Source organism: Eucalyptus grandis, chromosome 5 (assembly GCF_016545825.1).
Source record: "Eucalyptus grandis isolate ANBG69807.140 chromosome 5, ASM1654582v1, whole genome shotgun sequence".
Taxonomy (NCBI): Eukaryota; Viridiplantae; Streptophyta; class Magnoliopsida; order Myrtales; family Myrtaceae; genus Eucalyptus; species Eucalyptus grandis.
In genome coordinates this window covers 23,879,663-23,895,669 of record NC_052616.1, presented here as the reverse complement: position 1 = coordinate 23,895,669, position 16,007 = coordinate 23,879,663, and the positions used below count along the sequence as shown (strand labels likewise).

At 37.2% G+C, this 16,007-nt stretch overlaps 2 protein-coding genes across 3 annotated transcripts; both read left to right on the top strand.

Annotated features, from left to right (window-relative positions):
• The first annotated feature begins 1,092 nt into the window (after positions 1–1,092).
• Positions 1,093–1,495, top strand: LOC120293754 (TMV resistance protein N-like). Its single transcript, XM_039313485.1, has 2 exons — positions 1,093–1,315; positions 1,411–1,495. Exons 1-2 carry the CDS (start codon positions 1,098–1,100, stop codon positions 1,493–1,495), a joined length of 303 nt encoding a protein of 100 aa, XP_039169419.1. The 5' UTR covers positions 1,093–1,097.
• Positions 1,496–2,338: 843 nt separating this feature from the next.
• On the top strand, positions 2,339–3,682 carry LOC120293525 (putative disease resistance protein At4g11170). 2 transcript variants are annotated; one of them, XR_005551489.1, is made up of 3 exons: positions 2,339–2,496; positions 2,705–3,076; positions 3,165–3,682. XR_005551489.1 is itself a non-coding variant. In XM_039313131.1 (2 exons), the coding sequence occupies exons 1-2, from the start codon at positions 2,374–2,376 to the stop codon at positions 3,062–3,064; spliced, it is 483 nt and encodes a 160-aa protein (XP_039169065.1). In that variant the 5' UTR covers positions 2,339–2,373; the 3' UTR covers positions 3,065–3,163. The 2 variants fall into 2 exon arrangements, 1 of the variants encoding a protein (XP_039169065.1); XM_039313131.1 differs by lacking the exon at positions 3,165–3,682 and having other exon boundaries at positions 2,705–3,163.
• Positions 3,683–16,007: the final 12,325 nt, after the last annotated feature.

Sequence of the window (16,007 nt, the reverse complement as noted above, 5' to 3'; positions counted from 1 at the left end):
TAACACACCGGCCTCCTTTTAGCGGCCATCGGTAGATTTTTACTTTTTTGGGGGTCTAATCTATCAGTAGATTTCACTCCACTAAAAATGGCTACATTCATTGTATTGAACACCCTTGATTGCGAAACTTTCACGTTATATTCAGCAGTAAATTTCTGGAATTTGTCGATCATACATAAATGAGCCTAAAGAGAGAAAAAGCTAAGATAGCCGCCAAAAAGTAATTTTGTATAAAGACAATCTTTCATGGCATAACAAACTAATAGGGAATATAAGACAAATGTTAACCGCAAATGGAAAACTCTACATAGTTAAGATTGACACTCATTATCTCCCTAGAAAATTTCCACAGATCTGCCTAGGCAACAACACAAGAAAAGTGACTTGTGAACCATAACCTGTAATTGAGCATTCTTCTCAATTTCCTTCCTACGGGTTTTAGACGAATCAAACTTTCGTTGCTATAGTGTCTTAAACTTTGCCATGAAAAAGCATATGCATTTGTTGATGGGGTTTCATTATAATTACTTAAGAGTAAATCTCTACATTTGAATCTGATAGAAATCAGCCACACGTACCCTGTTATAGTAACTTTGAACTTATCTCTACTTTTGCTTCGAATAGAAATTAGCCTCATCATCCTGCATGTGGTCATCATTTTTTCGGGTAGCATTTCAAATCCTTGTTGCACAGACAAATTGCACTAACCTTTGTGGTTGAACTTTGCATTGACAGTAATTGGTACTAGTTTTCTGTCTTTTGTACTAAATGCAGCCTTATAAGGAGATCGTGTACAGAGACCAAATAAACATGTTGAACGCCTCTTCTAATAATCAGGAACTAGAGAAATTATTAGGATATGATTACGAAGTATTTTTGAGCTTCAGAGGACCAGATACCCGTAATGATATTACTGATTACCTTCACACCAGCATGATTGATGCTGGAATTCGGGCATATATAGATGATGAAGAGCTCCGCATTGGTGAAGAGATCAGCGGCCAGCTTCTCCAAGCGATTGAGCAGTCAAAGATCTCGATACCAATCTTTTCCAAAGGATATGCACATAGCACATGGTGCCTTAGGAGTTGGTCAAGATGGTGGAGAGCAAGAACACGAGGAGACATAAGATCATGCCCATTTTCTACAATGTCACACCATCCGAGGTAAAATACCAGACTGATCACTACGGCAATGCCATTGTTTCTCATGCAAACAAGAAGCGGTTCGATGATGATACTATCGACAATTGGAAGGCTGCTCTCAATGAGGTTGGAGCACTAAAGGGATGGGACTTCCAAAGCATGCCAAACAGGTATTTGATTATATCATGGACGGTCTAGTTGTTCTAGATGCATTTTTTTTCAGCTAAACTTAATGTCTTGATGCTTTTTCCTCCAATATTTTCAGAGGTAAAGGTGAATTTGTGAAAGAAGTTGTCAATAATGTTTTGATTGAGTTGAAAACTGCCTACTTGGAAGTATCGATTGCTTAGTCGAAGTAAACAATCATGTGGATGAAATCATGAGGATGATATGTACACACAATCATGAAACAAAGATCATTGGAATCCACGGTATTGGTGGCATGGGAAAGACGACTCTTGCCCAAATAGTGTACAATCAACTTTCTGATGATTTTTCTAATTGTTGCTTCCTTTCTAACATTCGAGAAATAGAGATTACACGCTTGCAAAATCAACTTATATCGAACATCCTGAAGAAAAGATGGCCCGATATCAACAATATCATGGAAGGAAAAAAGGTGATTAAGAAAGGTTATGTTGTAAAATAGTGCTTCTTTTGCTTGATGATGTTGACGAAGCAAGTCAACTCGATGCGCTCGTGCAAAAGCGTGAGTGGTTTGGCAAGGGGAGCAAGATTATCATTACAACTAGAGATCGAGGAATTCTCAATGTGCCTACACTTGTTGACTGGACTTATGAACTTACTGGCATGGATTTTGATCACTCTCTTCAACTTTTTAGTAAGCATGCCTTTAGAAGAGATTATCCCATAGAACAATACATCTTTCACTCAAAAAGAGCTGTAAATATTTGTAGTGGTCTTCCTTTAGCTCTTGAGGTTATAGGTTCTCTTTTATCTGGAAAAAGCATAGAGGACTGGGATGCCACATTAAAGGAGTTGGAAGAATTTCCTCATCATAATGTTCAAGAGAAGTTGATGATCAGCATTAAGGCTTTAAATGAAGACCAAAGAAAGATATTTTTTGACGTTGCTTGTTTTTTCATTGGGATTGATAAAAGAATTGTGATTTACATGTGGGAAAACTGTAAGTTTCTTCCTCAACAATCTCTTAACACCCTCCAAAGAAAGATCTTTGATAAAGATTAGAGAAGATAATCGACTGTGGATGCATGATTGGTTAAGAGATATTGGAAGAAATCTTATACAACAAAGAAGTGGTTGGCAACCAGAGAAGCAACGATGGGTGTGGACTCATGCACAAGCATTGGAAATTCTGGAGAAAATGCAGGTAAAATCATATAGCTTCATTCCTTTTTAATGAGATTGGTCATAGGACATTCAGTTTGATTTTTTTATATCGGAGTTGATTTATTTCTTGTGCATTGTTTATCAGTTGTTTTTAATAACATGAGAAAAGATATAATTGCTTTCCCCTTGAAGAAGATCAACACGGTAAATCGTATTCTAACTTTCATTTTCTATTTCTATTTTGGCAGATGGGAGGAGTTCATGGAATTGAAAGTATCGAAGCAATATGTCTCAAGCTTGATGAAATGTCTCAATACTCCTTGATTAAAGAATGCCTAGCAAGTCTTTCAAATCTAAGGTTCCTTCAAGTGGATAGCAAAGACTTTGATGATATCACAAAGTCTATCCTTACTCAAGTGAGTGGTTTTCTATGTTACCAGTGCCCAAATTTTGTTGAAACCACATTTAGCAGGCTTATCCTTCCGGAGTTGAGATGGCTTTCATGGAGATACTTTCCTCTGGCTTTTAAGCTGACCAATTTCTCCATGAGGAGGCTACTAATCCTTGATCTGTCAATGAGTAGAGTCACTGAAAAATGGGATGGATAGAGCCACATCAAGGTATGATTTTAGATAAAATCAGCGTGAATTCTTTTTTCATGTATAATCTTAATTTATTTTGAAGACCAACATGCTGTCTTCTTTTCAGTTGGCTAAGAATTTGAAGGTCCTAAATCTGACTGGATGCATGAAGTTGCGTAAAACCCCAAACTTGTCTTTTCATGTGAATTTAGAGCGACTAATCCTCGAAAGTTGTGAGAATTTGGTTCAAATTCATACATCAATTAGTCTGCTTAAGAAGTTAGTCTTCTTAAACTTGAAGGATTGTAATAATCTTCGAGAGCTACCAAATGAGATGGGGGCACTAGAATCTTTGAGGGAACTTCTTCTTGACTCTACAGCTATAGAAGAGATTCCTGAATGGAGAAGGATGAAAAAACTAGAAATTCTTAGCTTGGACAGGTGTGCATTATTGAACAAGTTCAGTTTCATTGGTTGCATAGCTGCAGCAACGACCCTCTCATTAGTGGATAGCCACTTAACTCAATTGCCTAAGTCGATTGAAAATTTCAACTCCCTAATTCAGTTGAATCTATCAAGTACAAATATGCGGGAGTTACCTGATGTAACTGGGAACATGAAGAATTTGAAAGTTCTAAAGATGAGATGCCCTTGAGAAAACTATCTAGCACCATTGAATGTTGGAGAAGCTCGAAGAGCTAGAGGCATGGGGTACTTTTAAAGAAATTCCAGAAAATATTGGGAATCTACGACTTCTAAAAAATTTAATATTGGGTAGCCCTAGAATTTCGATGGTGCCTCGACTCCCGTAAAGTCTAGTCAATCTATGTTGTAAAACAACCTCGATGGAGACTTTGCCAAACTTCTCGAAAACCTAATAAATTTGAGAAATTTGAGGTTGACTTTGTTGCTTAATCACAAGGGTCCTTCTAAACTTGAAGCAGCTCCGAGTGCCTGGTGGATTGGAACATTACAAATGCTCGAGTTCTTGAAGTTGTCCTCTCCTTATATCGCCACCCTATCTTCCGATCTCGTTCTCCTTTCTCAACTGAAGAAACTCAAGCTCCAATGTTGTCATTTGCAATGCCTACCTAGGCTTCCGACAAATTTGTCATACTTAAGTATCAAGTCTTGCCGAGAATGAAAACAACCAATGATCTTTTGAATTTAAAAGCATTATCGGTTTTGGTCATTGGTGGCCGTGATGAGCTAACAGAGATTCGAGGCCTCCGAAGGTTTGGAGAACCTAAGAACATTAGAGCTTGTGGCACTTCCATCATTGGTGAAGTTGCTCCGATCTAACTAACTTGAAAAAGCTCAAGAAAATTCATTTAAATGATTGTCCTAAGCTGTTTGAGATTCTAGGTGGTCCAAAATCGTTGGAGATACTTCACATTGTCAACTGTTCAAATTTGCAAAAGTTTCCTAATCCATCGAGCTTGAAGAATCTCAAAGTTTGGAATCCCGAAACCAAGGAATCAACATCAGATCTTGTTTTCCAAGAATTCATTAATGTCAACACATGAATGTAGAAAGTTATTCTTTTGTGTTGAAATAGCAGGCGTTCGTTTTTTTTGTTCCCACTTTCTCCTCTTAAAGTACAATGAGAATGAATAAATGTGTAATTTTACTAGCCACGGACTAAATGACCATGATTTGCCAGTTTAGCTTGTGAGTGCTTTTGCAGTCATAATAGTAGAGTGAAAAAGACAAGGGCGGGGTGACCAGCCGCTAGTAAACTTATTTGGGCGTTACAATAAGGATATCATACCCATCACAAAATATTCAATTTAAATCATAACTACTCTGTACAACCACTTAATCAAAGGTCTGAGGGTGGTGAACCTGCTATTCCAATCAGGAACCCTCTTCATATGAGATATGCCATAACTAGGCAGTAGAAGAGGAAAGTACCACAAAAGAAATCGTGGAAATACCGTAAAAGTGAGCCCAAAGGGAGTTTTGTGGTTATAATATTTCCTTATCATGTAACAGAATCTAATCATCCATGCGGTCTCACAGAGATAATAAGTTCATCTTCAGCAAGGTTGACTTTAAGCCCCAAATATGCCTCTAAGCAAGAAAAACTGATCTATACATCGCATCAATGATGTCTCAGTTGCATAGGTTTTGCGACCTCATCGAGGCGGGTTGGACCACCTAGGTTCGGCTAATGAACTTGCTAAGCCAGACTTAGCTCCGGAAACTTTCTCGTCCAAAATCCCATACCATTCGCGGCTTAAGTTCAAGTTTTAGCATGCAAATGAATTTATCTAGAAGTCGCCACTAATTAGTTTTTGGTAAGTCGATTAGAAATCTAAGTAAAATAATATAAAAAATTATTTTACTCCTCGAACCGAGACTTTGGGTACGGGGACTTGGTTATACTAGACTTTTCTAATGTCCTTTCGGTACTGTTATTTTTTATTCTAAAAATGTCTTTGCAAGTAGTTTGGATTTAATTTTAATATAAATCACTATCATGCAATGAGTGATCCCATGATTCTCAACCATTATTAAATAATAAAAAAAATTGCAGCAAAAGATATAAACGCATAAAGCAAGCAATTATTTTTGGGTTTTCTCTTATCTTGAAATTAGAACTTTACTATAATATGCACTTTAATTATATGACTTAATTAGACTAACAAGCAATTTCTAATTAAATGAACATAACATGCAACTATTTGACACTACCTAATATTTTTGTATTTTTTTTATTGAAATTCGTGAAAGAAAAACTAATAAAATTGTTTAGAAAGAATAATTTTCTTTTATGTTTTAGCGGTTAATTTGACTTAAACTCTATCATACCTTAAAAAACTATTTTTAAGAAAACGAGATATTAAAATGTGCAAACATTATCTACGACCTTATCTATATAAAAAAAAAAAGTTATTTAGATCCAATCCCTAATCTATTCCAAAAAATTATCTAAATATGAAATCTAAAAATGCAATCACAGGGTGTGTTTGTTTCACGAAAAACGAAATGTTTTGCAAAATGTTTCCGAACTATTTTCTAGGAAACGGTTAGTTTTTACGCTTTGTTTGGTGATACGTGGTAGTATTTTCTAGTATTTGAATTGCATTTGAAAAATGATTGAATGACATTTGACCTAACAATTGACAATAGTGTGCCTCTTACTTCCAAATTAATTTATCGAGTCCATATTACTTAATAAATGGATTTTTCTCGATTAGTTTAGTAAATCTAAAATTTGAGCCTGCAAATGAATTTACTGAAACTAACATACTCCAATGTAATATTTTTTAAATTTTTTATATTTTCCAAAACGAGCAATTTCCTAATAAACGCTATATCTAACCCACTCAAGATATTTATCAAATAAAGGATTAAAACAATCGAAAAAATAATCAAAATCCGTCTCACGAATTAGATTAATGATTATTTTAACCCTAAACATCACAACACATGAGAAGTTAAAAATAGTTAAAAAATTTGATCCGAAATCTTAGGATCAAATTAATAATTATAATGATTTAAGAGTTAAAATATCATCAAAATGCCCAAAAAAAAATCAATATAATTAAAAAAAAATGATCCGGCGTCTTACGAATCAAATTAATAATTATAGTAATTTAGGGCAAACCCTACGGATAATGCCTAAAATATTCATAAGATGAACATTGACGTCTAATGTTCCAATTTGAGCAATAACAAAAACTTGATTAAAAATAATCATAAAAAAGATACGTTGACTTTTTTAAACTAGACCCGGCTCGGGATTCGCAACCGAGGATTCGCGCCGGGGGGTCGGACAGTGGCGTGGGTGTTGGGTAGTGAGAGGCACAACGACTAATGGGTGGACCGGTATCGATGATGAGTGAGCAGGTCGCGGGAGGAGGTGCACGCGGGTGTTCGCGGTTGTGGAGGTGCTGGTGGTGGTGGTACGGCTTGGCCCCGTGTCGCGCAATCCGAGAGGCTCGGGGCACAAAGTGTTGGTGCCGAGCACAGCTGTTGCGGGAGGAGGCAGCAGTGGTGGCGGACGAGTAGGGGCGGGCGTCGGGAGAAGGTGCAGGCGCGGGTGTTGGGTGCTTGCTGCGGAAGTGCTCGAGGTGGAGGCGCTTGGTGACGACGGCGCTTGAAGCTCCGGCAAGGAACAAACGAGTAACGAGCAAAGCTGCCAAAGTGCGGCGCTTGCACTCTTTTTTCTCATGCTTTTTTGCCAATTCTTCCCTCGGTCCTTCTTTTCTCTTCACGAATTGTTGCCCTCTTTTATAGCAAAATCCTCTATTGACCTTTAGAAAGTTACGCTTCGTTGATTGTGGGGATTACTTTTGAATTTTAGCCTCGATTTGCCACCGTGAATTAGCACTTCGATTCTTTTCTCTCATATTACCAAAAATGCATCCAAGTTCATTTTTATTTTGCGAACAACTCACCTAATGAGTATAACTCCTCGATACTTTCCCTTCGATTTAGCAATTTGGCCGTTATTCTCACCAATATTGGGTTTGGTTTCCATTTGACTTTCTATTCACTTGATTTCTTGATCCTTGGCTAGAAATTTGGCTCCACATTTACCAAGAGTGAATATCTAATTGAAGCAAGAATAGCTAGGTCGAATTCCCACCTTCCATGCATAATCTATCAAATTGATTTTTCCTTTGTTTTCTTTTTATTTTTTTATTTTGCTATGATGCAATATTTTATTTCTTTAGGTCGTCAAAAATGCTAGGTATCGGCAGTAATCCTCTCTTTAAAGGTAAGCTCATAAGTTCTTTTCAGACCAGTTGAGGCACTAAATTTTGATAAATGTACATGCATTGAATGACTTTTTTGGAAAAATGAATCCCATTTTGAAATGTAATTTGCATGGAAACACTAATGTAAATGATAAGGGAACATACTTGGAATGACTTAACTTTAAGGAGGTTAGAGCAATTCAAGATAATTGGTGTTACATATCTAAGACCCGTACTTTTCTACGGTCGCCTAGAATAATAACAGGGTTTTTGTAAGAGAAGGTTTCCTTCCTAGGACTTGGTCATCTAGTATGATAGTAGTTGGTTGTCTAGGACCCAAACCTTTTCTTCGGTCGCCTTGACAAAAAGATTGTTTTCGGGACCCGTATCTTTCTACTATCGCCTATTAGAGCAACAAACATTGTTTAGGACCCATACCATTCTATGGTATCCTAAACGGAAATCACTTTTCAAGACCCATACCTTTCTACAGTCGCTTGAATGGGAGATAGCTTTTTCAGGACCCATACCTTTCTACGGTCGCTGAATGGGAGATAGCTTTTCCAAGACCGGTACCTTTCTATGGTCGCACATTAGAGCAATAAACATTGTCTAGGACCCATACCATTCTACGATCACCTAAATAGGAAATCACTTTTCAAGACCCTTACCTTTCTACGGTCGCTTAAATAGGAAATAACTTTTCCAAGACCCGTACCTTTCTACGGTCAACTTGCTAGAGCAACAAACATTTCCTAGGACCCATACCATTCTATGGTCGCCTAAACGAGAAATCACTTTCCAAGACCTGTACCTTTCTACTATCGCTGAATAGGAAACGGCTTTTCCAGGACTCATACCTTTCTATAGTCGCCTGTTAGAGCAACAAATATCTAGGACCTGTACCATTCTACGGTCACCTAAACGAGAAATCACTTTCCAAGACACGTACCTTTCTATGATCCTGAATCAGATTGAATTTGGAAAAAAAATCTTTGGGGGACAGCTCGACTAAGTCAAGTGTCGATGCACTTGAGAGAGAATACCCTAGTGACATCTCTTATCCTTAGGGGTATGTCTCACAGTAAAGCCTAGTCATAAGTGAGGCAACATGCATTTGTGGTCACAAAAAAAACATGCATTAACTCAAGTGAGGTTCATGTGTGATAATGTCTATTATTTTTCGCATTACCCAATTTCCATTTCAAAAAGAATATCAATCTGAACACATGAGTGTCATAGATGTGTCAAATGAGGGATTTTGGTCTGAAATGACTTTTCACTCATCCTCATTAAAAGGCTATTTCGTCCCCGACCTTTGATGCGGGGAATCTAACAATCACTCTATCTCACTATTATCATGCCAAACAAGAGTTTGAGTAATCTCGCAAGTGGTACGACCTTACTAATCTAAAGGGTCTTTAACGGGACCGTGATGTAGGCTTGATCAATGGCTTAACAAAGGGGACTCTTTAAGTCGAGGCTATTGAAAAATGAATGATATTCTGCAATCATTTATGGGTTTTAAGTCAAGCATACGAATGAGGTAGAAATTGTCTTACTCATACTTCTTTGAGTGCTCCTTTGAACATATGAACTTTTACGTTAATTCAAGTGTCTTAATCTGAAGAGAATTTGCAAGGGATGTAATGCAGGCTTGGTTCATTGGTGAGAAATGAAAGGATAGTTAGGCTCAAAAAGTGTTTAGAGGGGCCACAGTTGGTGATCATCTTGACATTTCCAACAATTTTCTTCTTTGCCATCAAGGATTTTCCTGATATCAAAGTTCCATTGATTGAAACATCTCAGCATTTGAGTTGTTCAAGTATCTATTCACTGGGGATACGACTTGCCACAACCAATGTTTGATTTTCTCTATGGGCATTGGCCTTACTTTTATCAAGCACGCTACTTTTCATGCCCCTTGCTCTTCACACTTATATTCTTTGGACTCACAAAGTCTTCATTTTTATTAGCATTCATGCTACTTGAATGATAGTATTTCACTTTGCTCGGTGTGGGGATAATCACCAAGCAAGGTTTAATATTAAATGAATTTGAAGGCTCAAGTAAGCTATGCAATGGACAAAAGTGTGTAAGATAAAGAAAGAATTGCTCTTCGTCATCCTAAAACACTTAAATTACTGCATAAGTTGCACTGCAAAAGTAATAATCGAAGATTGATGCAAGTGCAAGCAAGAAAATTCCTACAATTCATTTCAAATTTGCCCAAATATGGGATGATCCTTGATAGGGATAATTTTAAATTCTTCACGTGTGTGAGCTCAAAAGGGTTAAATGATGGGTATACTTGTAGCGTTTTGGACAGAGAAAAGAATGCCTCTCATCACCTAGGTTGACATACCCTTTGCGAGATAGCCCTTTTCCTTGTGGGCATGAAATTTTTCCACCCAACTCACTGGGGATTAGTGTATGAAACAGTGTATGATATAAGGCTTGCCTTTCATCACCCCAAAGTATTCATTTGACACATTCAATTTATCTCACACATTCATTAGGAAAAACATGCAAGATTTGTAATAAATTTGGACAATTTAATTTGCAACTTATTGAGGCAATTCATTCATCACAAAAAAATGTTTGCAAACACAACAAATTCTATCATGGGTAATACTTCTTGACAGCATCGAGTTAACGATTGGAAACTCACGACCATCAATTTCTGCTAGGATCAAGGCACCTCTAGGGAATACCTTCTTCACTACATATGGGCCACTATAATTGGGAGGCGAACTTGCCCCAGGGATCCGGAAAAGTCGGCAACGCTTCCTTAAGACTAGATCATTTACTTCTAAATGTCTTGGCCGTACCCCTTTCAGTTGAAGGACCTGGCCACTCTCTATTGATAAGTTTGGCCATGACAAAGAGCCTTCAGTCTTTTCTCATCAATCAAGTTCAACCGCTCAATTCTTTGTTGCGACCATTACGCCTTAGACAACTTCGCTTGGGATAAAACCCTCGGGAAGGAATTTCCACTTCACGGGCATAATTGCCTCCATGCTGTATACTAGAGTAAAGGAATTGCCTAAGTAGAAGTGTGGATCGATGTCTAGTATGCCATTAGCGCGAAGGATAACCTGTCATGCCAATCTCGATAATTATCGACTGTCTTAGCAAGATCTTCTTAATATTCTTATTGGCCGCTTCAATAGCCATGTTCATTTGAGGCGGTGCAGGGACGGAATTCAGATGCTTGATCTTGAATTTTGAACAACTCATTGTTGACACCTGAATTTTTGCCAAAAAATCATTTCAAAAAAAATGGGAACTTGTTTTCCCACAAAAATATTTCATGTCAAACTATTGCATATAGATTATATAGGTATTTAGTATAGTTTTTAATGTAATATGTTTTTCCTATAAAAAAAGAAAAAAAAAAAAAAAGAAGAAGCAAGTTGGGGCCAATGATCTAAATGTAGCCAAGCCTAGGAGGTCAAATTGGAATTAAAACGGGAAGTTGGGGCCAAAATGCAATTTTCAAAAGTTGAGGGACCAATTCGCAAATTTACTTAAAATTTCGCCCAAACCCCGTAAATCATCATCTTGGTCACCAATTAAGTTGAAATTGAATTTGGGCCAACTCGAATCAATCAAATTAGGCGAAAAAGGACCAAATTTGCATTAAATTGGGTATTTTCGGATAAGAAAATGGCCAACTTTGAGGACCTTTTTGCAAACTTGGGTGGGAAAAATTGCAAACTCCAGTCCAGATCTTAAACTACTATACATGAGCTTGCTAATTGATCAAAAATCGCAGCCAAATTCATGGATTAAAGCACCTAAACCAGCTGACAAATCCCAGCCCACAATTAGGTCTTAATTCGGAGCTGCTAAGTAGGCATACTGGTGGCCCCACCATATCCTCCTCACCTGCCCAACCAGCCCGATCTCTGCACGTGATGGAAGACCATCATTGGTACTGCAAGTGGACAAACATTGGTCAGAGATAAGCTGCTGCAGGCACGGGAAAATCGCACCAAATCCGGACACTCAACATATGCAAGATTTGAAAATTCTGGCTAAGTCAGAAAGTGGGTGGATAGCTCAGTTGGCAGGCTTGGTAGAGTGGACAAAAGCCGACCAAGAGATTGATGAATCCGGGGATAAGATCACGGAAGCAAGGTCTTTCGAGATATGAGAGATATGAGACGAGAGGGAGAAGAGAGCTCGGAATCGTCCCCCAAAGAGGCCCTCAGAAGCAACTCCAGAAAGAGGAAACCCATAAAATCCAGACTGACCTTGAGAGAGAAAAGTGGGATTTTCACATACCTGCGACCAAATTTATCCAAAACCTTCAACTAGAGTGAAACTTCACTCAAATATCTTTCCAACCATAGGTCACACGTCCAAAATGGAGATTGGGAAGGCCTCCTAAAGCCCCCCGAAACAGTGCCCCCTGGCGGGCCAAGAAAGTCCGAAAAATTTTCTAAGTAACGAGACTGGTTGGTCACGAGTGAGGAAAGCCAGTGTTTTTGAGAAATTTGAGAGACAAATGAGAAAATATTGAATTTTAACCCAAACTAGAATAAATATAGTTTGGGTTGGTGTCAATATTTCCAACAAAAGACGTCTCGAAGTCTAATTTCAGAGGTCAAAGAAAACCTTCATTGTCAATTCTTTTTCTTTGCAGATCTCATTTCCAGTTGAAGAAGCCAACTTCACAGGCCCCCAAGGATAATTTATCGGTTTCATCGGCCAGAACTACTTGAAAAGGAAACTAGAAAGCAAGTTAAGCATCCTAGATGTATTTATTTTCGAGTTTGAATATGTTTTAATAGTGAACAATTAAGAGGAAAACTAGTCAGAAACTGATTTTGAGGCTGGAATTTTTAAGTGTTGAAATCTCTTCGAGAGTTTTGCATGTGTGCTTTTGAAGAGGTTGTTTGATGTGTTCGGTTGGTCATTTTCTATGATGTTTGTTGCATTTGAAAGCTCATGTTATCTACTTTCATTCGGATCAAGTAATGTTTCCATAGATCTCGTATGTGATGGGTGTCGGGGCTTGAATATGGGCATTCAACCTGTTTGCTTGACCTGGGTTCAAACCCAGATTTGCAAAATCAGATCAAACCTGCATATTTGATGACGATTCCAGCTTGGTTTTCGTGTGTTTTAAGCTGTGATTTCTATCTAATCTTACTCCTTGCATGTGGTAGTTTAACCTTGATGTTTTAGCTCCATAATATTGCTCATGCGCTGAGATGGAAGGCGCAAACATGGCTCGAGGAGGCTATTGGGGCTAGTTTAATGCACACCAAGCGTTCAACAAATGCCCAAACTAAGCTTCGATCTTGAAACGGTCGATTTGAGCTTGATTATTGTGATATTCATGTGCTGTGTTACTCCATGTTAGCATAGATCGGTTTTAAAGAATTATTATTATTATTATTATTTAAAAAAAATTTAAAAAAAGAGAAAAATATGAAAATTTCAAAAATATCAAAATGTTAGATAGCATCAAATTAGGATATAAATGACATATATGAAATTTTCATAATTTTAAAAGGTCATTTTCTAATTTAATGCTATTTTGGTATTTTATAACCATTTTTTGTAAATAATCCATTTTGCGTAGATTAAAACTATTCAAAGTAATTTCATGCATATTTGAATTCTTATTTTGCTCATGGGGGTCCTATCCGGGTGATAACAAGGCCATGTAATATTATTTACATCGACTTGTATCGGGTTTTACCTTTCAGCGTTTATTTTCAAGTCATTTCAATTTCTTGAATGTTAAGCTTCTGGCAAGCTTTTCATTAATTTGAGTGTAAATTTCTCTTAAATTATGTTAGGATTAGTCTAAGGGCATAAAAAAAAAAAAAACTACAAAACATTTGCATGGACACTTAGTGGTTTCATAAAAGATTATAATTGGTAATCAAGAATGTGTGGCCATTTAGATAAATAACTTTCTAAGTTAGTGGTACCGCAAGGCGCTAATAGAAACATTATTGTAAACAAGTCCCGTTCCTAGAAATCTCTGTTTAACGTAGGAATCGAGACACCCCCCGTGTCTCGATTGGTTTCTAGCCGACCCAAATAGGCTAGTGGCGAGCTCCTATAAATATTTAGGTTTTTAAAATTGAAATACGAAATCCAAAGTCGCGCGAGGTATGAGGCTTAGGAGAGCAGCGACGCTAATCCCAGGGCCATTGGTTCACCTCTTTAAGGCAAATACCCCTAAACCCTCTTCCTTTTCCCGGACGGAAAAAAAAAAAAAGGTTGTGACACTCATCATCAACAAGTTTGTCATTCAAATTTGTCCGTTATAGAGTGATGATTGCCTGGGGACGTCATAGCGAGCAATTATGTCATGTTTGATGAATCTTTGCAACATTGTGAAAGGACAATTGCAAAAGGATGTAGCTTCAATCCATTTGGAGAAGTAGTCTATTGCCGCCAAGATGAAAGCGATGCCCATTTGAAGCCTTGGGATTTATCGGGCCAATCACATCAATGCCCCACAATGAGAAGGGCCATGACTCAGAAAGAAAACTAGTGCATCTCCATTGGAGGAACATTTATCTTATTTCCATGAATTTGCAACGGTGACAACTTGAACATGCTAGATATGTGGCATCACAAAATCTCATAAACCTCTTGGAGCATTACAACATATGGAAAGATGATGGGAGTACCCTTAAGTTGAATTGCAGCCATTTAATCCATAATTTGCAAAGATTTATGGCCAAACTTTAATGGATAATTATTTGATAGGAAAAGAAAAATTCTATTATTGGCCATGCGTGTTATAAATTGGAATTTATGGATTTATGACTACAAGTTTGTATGCCAATTTGAACTTGAATTTGAAACAAGATTAAAATTGCTATAGGCTTCTCTTCCAAGAGTATTTCCTTGAATCAAATGCTTCAAGACATTTTATCAGATTTAAGACACTACAAATAGTTTTGTCAACTTTCAAAACTCATTAGGAAGTTTTTCTCAACAACTTAAATCACCACCTCGCTAGATTGTCTTTTTTGGATTAGTTACTTGATGCCTTAAGTGAAGTAGGATTAAGACTTATTTCTATAGCTTGAGATTTGAGTCTCTATAGCTTATTTGGATAGTTCATGCGAGATTTACAAGCATGAAGGTTGTAATGAGGTGACTAGAGATAATGATTGATTTTCTTCAACCATTTTCTGCCCATGTTGTGATTGGCAATATGGATGACGTTTGGGCTTGTGATTTGGTTTTGGTTTTTCTAATGAAGTGTCAATGTTTTTGCCTTTATCGGCTCTTGAGGTTTGGAAGGCATTGTATCCCTACAAGATTTCTCTCTTAAGAAAAATCAGTAATGAATTTGAAATTTTTAATAAATTCAATAAAATAAAAAAAAAACTGATAGGATGGTTTGCAATCTTGCAGAGATTTATTTTGATGCAATATTTAATACATTTATGTAAAACTTCTTTCATTGATTTGCAATCGATTCACAAAAGATTTTGCTTTAATAAATCTCTGGAATTTGGAAATTGTTAGAACAATACTAAAATCTCTTTTTATTAGTAGAGTAATTTGTTGGGTTGGATTCCATTGTGTTAGGGAAATCCTTTATGATGTTTTGAAGATGACAAAATAAATCAAAGGCTACTAACATGATTAATGGTTAAGTAATAGACCATGCGAGATGATAGAACATGTAAAAGATATTGTCAAAGTCGGAAAGTTTGCCCGGAAAATGAACGTAACACATGTCCAAAAGTATATTATGAAGATTTCAGACCTGTGTCAAAGTCACGAAGATTGTCGAACTTTAGTGTCAAAAGTCTATTCTACATGATGCTCACTCGGCAAACTCAGTTGAACGTAAATGATGGCCGGACCAGGACTCTATGCGAAGCTAAACCCCGAAAACCAGACTCTATGTTAGAAGTGAACTTATTCAGGCAGGTGTTCGAGACCTTAAAGCTAAATTTGTTCGGAAAGCGAGAATATGTTCGGACCAGTTATGAAGTCTATTGCACTCGAGACTCAGATTGTAAAGTCTATGGCTCTCGAGACTTTACATCCAGATTGACGAAACGTAACTCAAGCCCAAATGTACAACGGCTAGTGATCGGTTTGGATTCCACATCAAGATTGATTTGATTGGTTCAATCTAATTGATTGACGATGGATCTTGAAGACAAGAACTCTATACAAATAAGCTTTACTTATGGAAACCAAGATTCCGTTTGTATAGGCGATCAGAATCAATTTGGGATTCTACCTTTGTCATACTTGACTAC

What these genes read in the sequence shown, in the direction of transcription:
- LOC120293754 (XM_039313485.1), top strand. Translation starts at nt 1,098, where the DNA reads ATGGTGGAGAGCAAGAACACGAGGAGACATAAGATCATGCCCATTTTC. An exon ending in TTCCAAAGCATGCCAAACAG is followed by an intron (nt 1,316 to 1,410) that starts GTATTTGATTAT and finishes CAATATTTTCAG; the next exon opens with AGGTAAAGGTGAATTTGTGA.
- LOC120293525 (XM_039313131.1), top strand. Translation starts at nt 2,374, where the DNA reads ATGCATGATTGGTTAAGAGATATTGGAAGAAATCTTATACAACAAAGA. An exon ending in AAATTCTGGAGAAAATGCAG is followed by an intron (nt 2,497 to 2,704) that starts GTAAAATCATAT and finishes CTATTTTGGCAG; the next exon opens with ATGGGAGGAGTTCATGGAAT.